Source organism: Trichosurus vulpecula, chromosome 8 (assembly GCF_011100635.1).
Source record: "Trichosurus vulpecula isolate mTriVul1 chromosome 8, mTriVul1.pri, whole genome shotgun sequence".
NCBI lineage: Eukaryota > Metazoa > Chordata > Mammalia > Diprotodontia > Phalangeridae > Trichosurus > Trichosurus vulpecula.
This window is the reverse complement of record NC_050580.1, coordinates 177,447,394-177,459,330: the sequence shown is the minus strand read 5'-3', so window position 1 is coordinate 177,459,330 and position 11,937 is coordinate 177,447,394. Positions and strand designations below refer to the sequence as shown.

Below are 11,937 nucleotides of genomic sequence, written 5' to 3'. Positions count from 1 at the left end.
AGCCCAATAAAACAAGGAATACCTGTATCCTTTAATTCAGTGAGGATGGTCTCTAGAATTTGTTGTATATGTCTACTTAGAAGACTCTTCCTCTATTCTACTACTTATCTAAATCCGACTTATCCTTTAAGCTCAGTTCATGTCCTAGGTTCTCTGGCTATTCCAACCTACACTGAGCTATTCTTTCTCTGTACTCATATTACACATACTCTGTTTATAATTTATCCCTTGATTTTATTCTAATTGTTTCATGTATGTTGTTAGTTCTGCTTTTCTTAATACATATTCATTTGATTTAATTCTTTTTTAATTTTCCCAAAGTTCCTAACATAATACTGGGCACATATAGTAAAGTGATCAATAAATCCCTGTTGATTAAATAATTGTTTTCTCAGCCAAGTCCCAAACTCTGTCTAAAGCCCTGAGGTATACAAAGAAGGAAAGCAAACTTCATCTTTCTATATTAGCATCCAGTCCTTCCTAGTTCGGATATGTAGGCTATTATAAACTTTCTTATATTATGAAATGTCAAGGAAGCCCAGAAAAATCTATCCACCCTGCTCAATTAGAACTAGCTGAGCATATTGCTTTTATTGTTTGTTTGTTTTTTTAATGTGACAGTAATCTTAGTCCATGTTAAAATCTATACATCTATACTTTTTTACCTGAAACTCAAGTGGCATTTGTATTTTTTCTATTTCTAAAATTTGTATATTTTCTGTAATTTTTTCTGCATAATTTAGAATTTTTAAAAATCCCGTAACACCTCTGGCCATGAATTGTAATATATGCTATGTTGTACACATATGCTTGCCTAGTAAATAGCAAATTAATAGTATATACCAAGATATCAGAGCTCCTAAAACTTAAGTGGGAAGGCATAAAGAAATGTTAAGGTGAAAAGAGAAAAAGAATGATAGAAATTAAAATCATTTACACATTGCTGTGCTGTTCATTTGTCCTTTTTCTTGTTATGAGTTCACACACCATATACTAAGAAAAGCTTTGTCTTCACTCTGGTGACTAGGAGAGAAAATGTCTATAAGCTCCATTTCAAGGATCCCTAGGATGTAATTTAATTATAGTCCCATGACAGGAGAAGTCACAGTTTAAGTTTGCAAAGCTATTTCTTTTCCAAGTTTTTTCCTCCTTTGAAACCTCAGAGTTGGACAGAACCCAGGGGGAATCTTTGGTGGAAAGTTTGAGCAATGATCTTTCGTCCTATAAGATAATGAGAATATCACAGACAACACTCTTATTCCACTTTTTAAAATTACTGGATTTCTGTTTCAAAAGGCCTGAGATTTCGAATGTTAGACTTCATGGATGATTTCTTGAATAAGGAAAAGCTGCTTAGTTGACTTTGAATAAACTAGGTTTATTCATTTTAAGCTGCTTCTGTTAAGTACAATCCCAAAGGATTTTCCTTTACAGTGAAATGTAACTTACTTAGATAAAGACTGGGTCTGACAGTCATTCAATAACAAATACTAAGAGAATTTTTGAACTTTTAGTGGTGGGGAATCCCAGAACCTGCTAAGGATCTGCCCCAGAGACATGGGAAGGAAAATCAGATAAGAGAATTGAGATTTGGAGAGATGGAAAGGGTTAGAGAGTAGTGTTCCTATGAAGGATATTGCAGGGGAGAGAAAGAAAATGACAGGTTTCTAAGAAAGAAGAAAGCAAGGAAGGAAGATAAGAAAGGCTGTCTACTGAGGAAAATTGATGATAAGGGACTCAGATTTCAGGAGGAGAGAATTAAGTTAAATAAAATTAAGAACTTCTGACATCAAAAGGCAGTTAAATACCAATTAGCATCCAATGAAGTGCTGGGAGATCTCCTTCCTTGAAGGTGTTTAAGAATAGGAAAGACACCTATCTTTTCTAGGTTTAAATAACGTCTTTCCTGGAAGTAAGGGGATGCACTTAAGCTTCATGAAGACAGGGACTATATCTTATCTAAATTTTGTATATTCCAAATCACCTACCATAATGTTTTGAGCACCATGTATACCTAGTAAATGTTTATTCCATGAATGGACTAGATTTCTTAAGGTTTCTTTCATTTCTAAGATTCTCTAACTGTAATGTGATAGCTGCTCAAACATTATGAAACCCTAGAAAACATCTTTTTCTTTTTTGAGGGGGAAAGGCAAGGCAATTGGGGTTAAGTGACTTACCCAAGGTCATACAGCTAGTTAGTGTCAAGTGTCTGAGGTCAAATTTGAACTCAAGTCCTCCTGACTCCAGGGCCGGTGCTCTATTCACTGGGCCACCTAGCTGCCCCCACCCCCAACCATTAAAATGCATAGTAGCTGATATAACAAAAGGATTTTAAAATAATTTACAGTGGGGTAGTGTAGACTGGTAGATAGAGCTGGCCTCAAAATCAGGAAGGCTTGGGTCAAGTCCAACCTTTGACAGATATTGACTGTGGAGTTGAACCCAAGCTATGCCACTTTCAGTGTCCCAATCAACTCTTAAAGAGTGTGTAGGTGGCAGAGAAAGTGCCTATCTTCATTGGCAGAAGTTCCAGGAGGAACTAAACCAAGAAATCAATTATGCCATTGCATTCATGGGAGAAAGGCAAGTGCTGGCATTTTCAAATGGAGAAGGAAATTGAAGCACAGAGGAAGAAGCAGCTTGTCAAAGATCAGATAGTGTGGGGCTCAGGATGTAGATCCTTTGCTTTCACCATTAAGCATTAAACTGTTCTGCACATGAGGAAGAATCCAGGTCCCAGTCTCCTAGTTTGTCCATCAACCAGGCCCTGTCTTCATGAATCTGTAAGAAAAAAAAACGTTGGTGCAGAGCTATACTCTTTAGAGCTCAGTGCTTCAGGAGCTAACATTGTGTATGGGGACAAGCTTGGTCCTTAAACAGCAACTGTTCAAGAGATACATTGAGAGCAGAACAGCAGCAATAGCAGAAATCGCCTTAGCAGAGGCTTCAAAATGTGTGTGTGTGTGTGTGTGTGTTAATACTCAATCTTCAGTGATCAACAGGGATGTAGCAACATTCCCCACTTTCACAAAATTAATTTTAGATTTTTTTGAAACATGTCCCACAACATTTTTGGAGGTAGAAAGAACAGTGTCACAAAATCACACAGTGATAAGGGGCTGCTCCAAGAAGGCGGAGAATCCCTATTAGAATTTTTAAAGAGTATACATACCTTGCCAAAAAAACCCCAAACGGAATCATGAAGAATTGGACACAACTGAAAAATGACTTAACGACAACAAAAATATGTACCTTTACCGTTATGAAGGCATTGTGGGGGATAGAAAACATTTATTAAGCCCCTGCTATATGCCAGCGACAATGCTAAATGCTTTGCAGATATTACCTCATTTGATGGAGAAATAGAAGATTCAATTCTTGTCTTTGAGGTGCTTATTATCTGACTGGAGAGACAAGGCATGCACATGTAAAATAAAGAGAGAGTAATCAATGGGCGATTTCTGATGTTGCAGAATACCACAGGAAAATAAGGTAAGAATTTGGAATATAGTTATCATCCAGCAAAGGAACTGGGGATTGGTTGGCTCAAACTCTGGCCCACATATATGGATGTTTTTCCCTATGAAAAGTGCTTGCAAATTTAGGGTGATGCTTAATCTGTGTTGCTGGATGTAAATGCTTCACTGCCTTCTCTTCCTAAAAAGAAAATATGCATGTAGCCTCAAAACCCAAGGGAGATGGGGTGATTACCAGCCCTCCTACACAACCCCAGTGTTTGGAGCAGTTTCATGATCAGACACTTTATGCCAATACATAAGAGATAAGCTGTAATAAATGAAAAGATGCATGTATCATGTGATAGTCGGGATGCATGGAGGAGCTTGAAATTCTCCAAGGTCCCCTGGGTAGTGACATAATTGGGGTAGGGTAGAAAAACCAGCCATGGTAGAGCATAGACTACACTCTCCCTTGATTAACATCTTTCTCTTTTAGTTTTCTCACATTACCCCTAAAGTCTATATGTCTTGCCTCTTGAGCACACCAACATTTCTCATTCTTCCTCTTCTGGCATGGTATATTCCCATCATAATACCCCATCTCCAATACTCTGATCTATACACTCTCTCCACCACCATTTCACCACCCCCATGACATACTAGATTTGGGGAAGATGTGAGTGACAATACTGCCCAGGAAAAAAGAATGGTACCAGGCAAGGCTGTACTTGTCAATTCTTTGTCCCCATGCCCACGAAAAAATAAGCTCCTAGGTCTAAAAATGTGAAAGCACTGGATGGATAATGTTGTTTCTTAAACAATTTGACTCTTACTTTTAAAGGAAGAGGCTTCTACATACTTTATTCTGCAGGTCACAGGAGGATTAGAAAAATCACTATGGGAGAGCTCAAATCTTTCCAGTCTTGGAAAGTTTTGCACAGACAGTGTAGACAGAAAGGCATTCTCAGGAATGTTAGCCACTCTTAACGGTGTGGGGACAGCACACAGGGAGGCACAAGATCATCAGGGATAGCTGGAAAAATGATCTCTCTCAGGGGGAACATGTTTCACTCTACATTAGTTTCTGGCTGCTTCCTTCCTGCCTATTTCAGTGTCTGCTGTCCTTCTCGGTCTCCTCCTCTTTAACACAGTTCAGCTGTGTCCATCAATGTCTTCATCCATCTTTCTGTCTCTTCCATCTTCACCTCTCCCTCTCCACTGCTCAGTCACAGACTTGCTCTCACTATCCCTGCCTGGTTTTTTTTTTTCTATTTCATTCTCCTTTTCTGTATCTCTCTTTTCTCGTCATTTCTTTCTAGGTCTCTCTGTTGCTTGATCTCTCCCATTCCATCTGTCTCCCTCCTTTTGTGCCTGCTTTTCAGGTGCCCCACAGCTGGCAATAACCTTTTCTGGTTACAAAGACCATAAGCTGCACTTGTTTTATTGATTGATTGGCTTTTATTTAAATTCTGCAGAGGAACAAAAAAGGAATTTTATGAAATTAGAGCTTGAGAGAACACGGAAAGAAAAGGGTGAGAGAAGGGAAAAATCCAAGGAGAATCAATGAAAAGAAAGACAAGATGGACCATGGTAATGTTTCCTATTAAAGTGGGGCAAGTCTTCGGTGATGTTTACAATTCAATTGAATTACAAAGGGTTAAGCACCAATTTTTGTTTGGCACTTGACTTGGCAGGGCAAAAGCTTCAGGGAGAAATAAGTTGGGTTAAATAAATCCAAGAAGCTGACATAGCTGGAATTTCTTCTGCTTGACCCACTAACAACTGCAAACAGGACGTTTTAGAAATGGCTTTCACTGAAATGCTTCAAGAAGGCATAGCCCCAGGATCTGAGAGCTTGGCTCTGAGGCCAATATTTGCTAGAGAGGACAGAGGGATGTACTGACATGGACACACCAACCTGACTGGGTGGGGGAGGGGAGAAAGGGTCCTGGACCTGGCAGGAGGGTTTAGGCGGTCGCTGATCCAGCACAGATCTGACTGCTGTGTTTGCTCCCTCCTCCTGCCCTCTGTAATTAAACCTTTCCCATCACAATCCCTGCTTCCTGAGGGGAAACTAGATAAAAGGGGAAAAAAAAGCAGCAGAGATGCTTCGTTGTAATATTTGTGGGTTAGGGAAAAGAGATAAAGAACTTAACATCTTTTTGTTTATAACTGCTGCTTAGTAGCAGAATTCTTAATCTCAGCTGTACCCCGAAGAAGGATAGTCGGTCATTCCTTCTACCCCCAACTCCCACCCTCCACCATTCCATCAAAATATTTTCTTCTACCTTTCTCAGGCTGTGACCCCACTTCTTCTCTCTCCCTCCACTTCCTTCTCCACCTCACCAGAATCCACAGGAATCCTTTGCCTCAAATAAATCACTTGTTTTTTTTTAAATTTCCCCTCAAACAGGGAGGCCTTCCATCACCCATATGGTTTGGACAGGTTTCTCTTTGCTAGTTGAGGAGGATATCAAGACATTGCCTTCCTAGTTTTGCCCGAAGAAGGAATACTCAGTGACTATTTTGGTTCTGTCCTTGTTTTGACTGTATTAGTCCCATCCCCACCTTCTGAACTTCTTACAACTATGCTGTGGTGTTGCTCTGTTCCCCATGGCCCTTAATGCTAGGCCTAAACTGGTACAGATGGTTACGTTATTTAGCCTCCTCTGCCTTCTTTCTCCTCCCTAGCCTTTCCTCCAAGGGAGAGAGGAGGGTGAAGAACTTCCAGGCTCATTCTGCTCTCCGCCCAATGAAACTGGCCCCATTATGTGCCCCAAAGAGCTAAGGTTTGAAGCAGTGGAGGGAGGGAAAGTTGTCACTTGTCATTTGATGAGTCCAGTAGCTTTGCCGCCTGGGAACAGCAGTAAGAAATTAATCTTCCAGCTATTTAGGGCAATTTTCTTTCCATCATCCTTTGTCAAGAGGGCTGCATTGGGAAATGGATCTGATGGGAGTCCCTGAACTGGTACATTCCATACAACAGCATTACCCAAGTGCTGAGCAGCATCCATCATCCTCATGCAAACCAAGACACAGGACATCGCTGCCAGAGATGACTCTCCCCAAGTACACAGCTTTGGAACAAAGTTAGTTATCACTGTATTAATATGTAGGCACCTATTGAGAGGCCTCTGTGTTTCCCACTGCTCCTTTCCTTTCAGATTCCCTACTACACTTCTACCTGCAGAGGTTTACCCCTTTCACTACAAATATGGAATGGAGAGAAAAAGGGACATTCCAGAAAATAATATGGGACTTTAGATCATGCGTTTTCCAGCCTCAAACCCCAAGATTTTATGGTGCCAGATTATTATAATTATATAATTATAATATATATTATATATCATTATATAATATATAATATTAATATATTATATATTTATTATATATATAATATATATTATATATTATAATAGGTATATGCTCACTGGGGTCCCTACCGAAACAAAAGGGTAGCTCTAGATACCTCTCCAGCTGCAGGGTTTCCCTTGGTTAGCATGGGGGCGGGGGGGGGGGGGCAGTCAGGTTGTACCTCTGCCGTATTCACAAGAGCTAGGACTGGGGAAAAAGAGAAGAGAGGTGCCCCATTCCTTTGTTGTCCATCAAATATTTCAGGTAATTTAAAAATATTACAATGTAAACTAAAATGTAAAAAAAAAATCAACAACTTGTAAAATAGAATGAACTTGCTTTCCATTTTAAAAATCTTACAATCTAAAAAAAGTATCAGTATGCTGTTGTGCTGGTGTTTTTCTTCAAAAATGAGAACGAGGAAAGGCCCTCTAAACTCTTGGTGCCTAGGTCTCACAGGATCCCCTGCAGGCTCACTAAGGACAGAATAGATATGAGCAGAAAGCTCTTCAGGACCCAGAAGTCCGTTGATTTTTTTCTATTCATCTCCAGACTGAAGTAATCTGGGGAGACCTTGCTGATTTTCAGCATCTTCTTCCCAGACCCAGGGGAAGTGTATTTTCTTCTTTACCCTTTCTACCAACAGCCAGGCATAATCCTACTCTTACCACCCCCAAAGAAAGAAGATGAATGGAGATGTGCCTTGAGCCACAGCCAATAATTTGCCGTTTCTCCATGCCCGCGGAACCCCGGGACACAATTCCTGCCAAGAGTGGCTGTAGACTTACTCTAGACCCCTCCTAGCGGTTCCCCTGCTGCTAGGGGTTCCTCAGGCACTTTTCATCAAGATGAATCTCCTTAGCGCCAGCCGTTTGTTTTCCAAACTCACTTCTCCCGATCTCACTAATTCCCAATTTCCTTGCGTTTGACAAATGCAATTAACAAGCCTCGATCAGTTCCTGGCGGACAGCCCTCATCAATCAATACAGACTACACAAGGCTAAGGAAGGAGAGAGGAGGAGGGAGTGAAAGAGCAGCGAGGGGAGAGGAAGCAGCTGCAGTGTGGATGGACGGAGGCCTTATCACTCTCTTCTGCTAGGAGCCTTCCTTTCGGATTAATGATACTGGGTGTCAGCATTCTTACCTACAGCTTTTCCTCCTCCCTGCTAAGCATAGGTGTTGTGGTGCTGATGCCCTCTGAGTCCACTCCAGCATAGCAAAGACTCTGCATCAGACCCTCCACTGGTTCTCTCCTCTCCTCTTTTTTATGGTTTCTCCCTTCAAACACCTCCCCTATCTTCCCTAACAGAAGGCCTTGCCATCTGTTGCCACCATAGCTTGGAGACCCCCTCAGTGCTCAGCGTGATAAATCAGTCATCTCTGCTCAAAGTGGGGCCTCTTCCCCACCCAAATGCTCCATTGGCAACTTTAGGTGGGCCCTAACCCAACCTATTCCCAAGATATAATAGCCACCAACCTGAGTGCAAGTACAGTGGCAAGCATGCTGGGGGGCCTGGGGTCAGTACCTTTATGCTCACCTATTTGATCTCTCCCTTTTCAGGGCCAAAATTTAAGCCCTGTCCTCTTTCAAAATCTAAGAACATTTACCCTTAGATTTCATTTCCCCTATACTATTAAGTACTAGCCTCCCCTCCCCAATCATGGGGTGAAAGTCTTTTCCTCTGCTGCCCTGCCTGGCACAGCCTCTTGTGCATCTTTCCACCTCATCAACTTTTCATCTCTTTACAAACCGCACAGGGAAGCATCTTTCCCCTCCTCCCTGCCTCTTTCTCCTTCTCCTTTGTTATTAACCTCCTGAGCAGGGACGTTAATGTATTCACCAGACAAAGTCTTCACACCACTGTTTCCTGTAATTACAGTGCATCCCTCCCACTGTCCTGGCTTATTTGACTGTAAAGTGCTTGGAGGAGGGATGTCATGGACAAGAGACACAACACTAGCTGGGGTTGAGTTGTATAATGTTAACAACAAAGTAAAATGAACATTTGCTTCTGTAGCAGCTTATTAACAAATCAATAACATACAGAGGTCAATGAAGAGTTGCTTTAAAAAATAATCAAGTCCTAGACAGGAAAAAGAGCCAGGTCCCTTTCCAGTTCTGGATGGTGAACTGTTTCCCTGGTATCAAATATCAGTCACCCCAAAAAACCCAGAAAGCAACCCCCCCCAACCTCCTTCAGAGGGCGGCTCCCTGATATTTGTCATTCAGCTCAGCTACGTTGTCACTGGAGACACGGATCCAGCCATCTTCTCGGACGTGGTATAGGTTGACCACACCTCCGGAGTAGGCATCCCGATATGTGGCCTGGTAGATGGCTCTCCGGGCCAGGTCGTAGGCATCTTCCACAGAAAGATCAAATGAATAGCCCTGATCCATAACCCCATAAGCATAGACAGAACCGGAACCCACAGAAAAGGTGACTCCAGAGACGCGGTTTCCCTCACTGTCCACGTAGTACAGGCCTAGAAGGGGGAAAACAAAGTTAGGAGGTCCACAGACTTGGGCAACATATGGTTCAAACTCTCAGTCATAACCAGAGCAAAGAGTGACAGAAATAACAGACTGAAAAAATGAGGCAAAATGGAGAGAATCACATTTAAAATCTTAAATCTGGGTTCCTAAGGTCTACATAAAACCACTTCTTCCTATCTTGTAATGAAAAATAAAGATATTTGTCCTGATCTGTTCTCTTCACTTAAATAAACCAACTGGTGTCTAATCAGTGACGGCTCTGTATTGAACGCCGTGAAGGACACATTGTCCTTAGGGAGGATCTCGCTGAGGAGGTATGAAAAAATCAGAGAACATTACATGCTAGTACAAAATAAGGGCCAGATCACAGTTTAGCACTTTAAACGCCACCAGAGTTCAGGGGAAGGAGAAAGATTGGCAGGAATGGAGCCGGAGAGAAGAGCTGAGTCACACCATCCCATCCTGGCCACGTAGCTTAATTGTACATTCTCTCAAATACTGCCCTCCTTGCCCAATCTAAACGTGGATTGATCTTGCTCACTCCCACTGCTAAGCATTCAACTGTTCAAAAACTAGCTTTTCCAAAAAGTCTCCCTAGGCCGGGTAAAAGGAGTAAAACTTTCTGTTCCCCATCTCCACTAAGGTAAGGAAAAGAACTGTTAACAGAGTTTTGTCAGTGAGGAAAACTTTCCTCATAAAACTGTTAAACATCAAAAAGGCCTCCCAAAGTGTGGGGTGGAATCTATTTTTTGAAAAATGTGAGGAATAATTAGGTAAGTGAGCAAAACATCCCCCCAGGCTCCTTTCAGCCCGATGGGGCTAAGTGAAACCAGCCAAGTCAACACAGTCCTGCCCACCACCTGTACCGGGCTCTTTGCTATCCATCCCTACCCAGCAACCCCCAGGATACAAGTCAGTAACAGGACTCACCAGGCCCTCGCTTATCCCAGCCACAAATCATGGTACCCATGGACAGCCCCATGCCTTTGTACTGATAGACCATGTTGGCCAGCAGCTTGGAGGCTGCGGCCACAGAGATGCGCTCCTTGTTTCGGAGCTCGTAGATGCGGCACTGTCGGGCCAGCAGGCGCTCCCAGAAGCTGCAATCCGCAGCTCCCCCAGCCATGGTGCCCAGCAGGTAAGGGTTGATCTCGATCACCTTCTTCACTGTCTGGGAAGCGATGTAAGAACCGGCTGTGGCCCGGGAGTCCACGGCAACAATTACACCATGCCGAAACTGCCCAGAGAGGGAGAAAAGGGGGGGACACAAAACCAACATTAGGTTCCACTTACTTGTTTCCCTCCAGTACCCCTCAGGACCTTCCTCCTCCAAAGAGCATTTCCCCTCCAATAGCTTTATAAAAGCCAGACCGGAGAAGCCCTATGGCTTTTTGGAAGAGTCGGGTTAAAATGCCATTTTAACCTTGCCTAGCCGCAGGGCCTTGGGCAAGTCACTTCTCTGGGGCTCTGGAGACGCTAGTGCCAAGGGGCTGGGATCGCCTACAACCCGCCTCCCATGGAGGAGTTTCGCTTGGATTAGCTCATTGGACCCGCACCGGGTGTTAGCCCCACTTGGCAGTCGAGGGCACTAAGGCTCGGAGAGGTTGACCACCCGGCTTGAGGTCACACAGCAGAGCTCGGCCCAGGGGCTGGCTTCCTGGCCCCAAGTTCTAGGATACTTGCCCTCATCAACGTGACATGGCATTTTGGATGCCCCAAGGCCCTTAGGACTTCAACATGCCACTCCCGGCCCCCCACTGCCCCACGCCACGGTTCCCCGTGGCCCCCCACCTTCCACCCCGCCCCTCCCCCCCAGCCTCCCAGGCCCGCCCGGGAGTCACCAGCGGCGGCACCGTTCCCATCCCCGAGGCCCAGGCCCGAGGGCGAGCCGGGGGGGGGGGGGCGGCTGAGCCGCAGCAAAGGGCGCCGGAAGGGTCGGGCTGCTGCTCCCGGGGGTCTCCGCGGCTGGAGAGCTGCGAGGTAGCGACCCCGGGTGGAGGCGGGGAGGCTCAGGGGGTCGGCCCACCCGGGCCGGGAGGCTGCATCAGCACCTTGAAGGCCAGAGTGGTGGTTCCGTGAAGAAGCTCGATCCCCGGCTCGTCCGGGGCACCCCAGCCGGGAGCCGCCAGGCACAGCTCATCTCCGGGCCCCCCCGGACCCAGGTCCAGCAGGTCCGAGCGACCCCCGAGCCCGAAAAATCCGACCCCGTTCACAGGCAGCGAGCTCTCCAACACACTGGCCAGCGCCATGTTTACTAAGGGAAAGCGGAAGTCGAATGGGCGGCTTCGCGTCGCCCGCTATATAGGGCTCGGCGGCCGTTTTGGAAGAGGGCAGACTGTATCAAAACAAGGGGAGTGGCCAGCCATCTTGAGTCCGGGCAGCCTGGGTCCCGCCCCGCGCCCGGCCAAAACCCCAACCAAGAAAGCCGCTTTAGCAAGGGGGGAAAGAGTCGGCCCGCTTCATTCTCGTTCAAACTTTGGAGGCCATCTTGATTTGGCTCATAGTGCACTTTAGTCGTCAGGCCGCAGGAAACAGCTCCTAGGTCGAGAGTGGCGGCCATCTTGGAAAAGGGAATGACTGGCTGAAAAGTTGTTTTGACCGCACTTAAATTCTCCTAGCCTTCCCTCA

General features: G+C 44.7%; 1 protein-coding gene across 1 annotated transcript; it reads right to left on the bottom strand.

The window, feature by feature from the left end:
- Positions 1-8,777: 8,777 nt before the first annotated feature.
- PSMB5 (proteasome 20S subunit beta 5) lies at positions 8,778-11,577 on the bottom strand. The gene is made up of 3 exons (XM_036737306.1): positions 11,361-11,577; positions 10,240-10,546; positions 8,778-9,299 (listed from the first exon to the last, which is right to left on the bottom strand). The coding sequence occupies exons 1-3, from the start codon at positions 11,556-11,558 to the stop codon at positions 9,013-9,015; spliced, it is 792 nt and encodes a 263-aa protein (XP_036593201.1). The 5' UTR covers positions 11,559-11,577; the 3' UTR covers positions 8,778-9,012.
- Between the last annotated feature and the right edge of the window lie 360 nt (positions 11,578-11,937).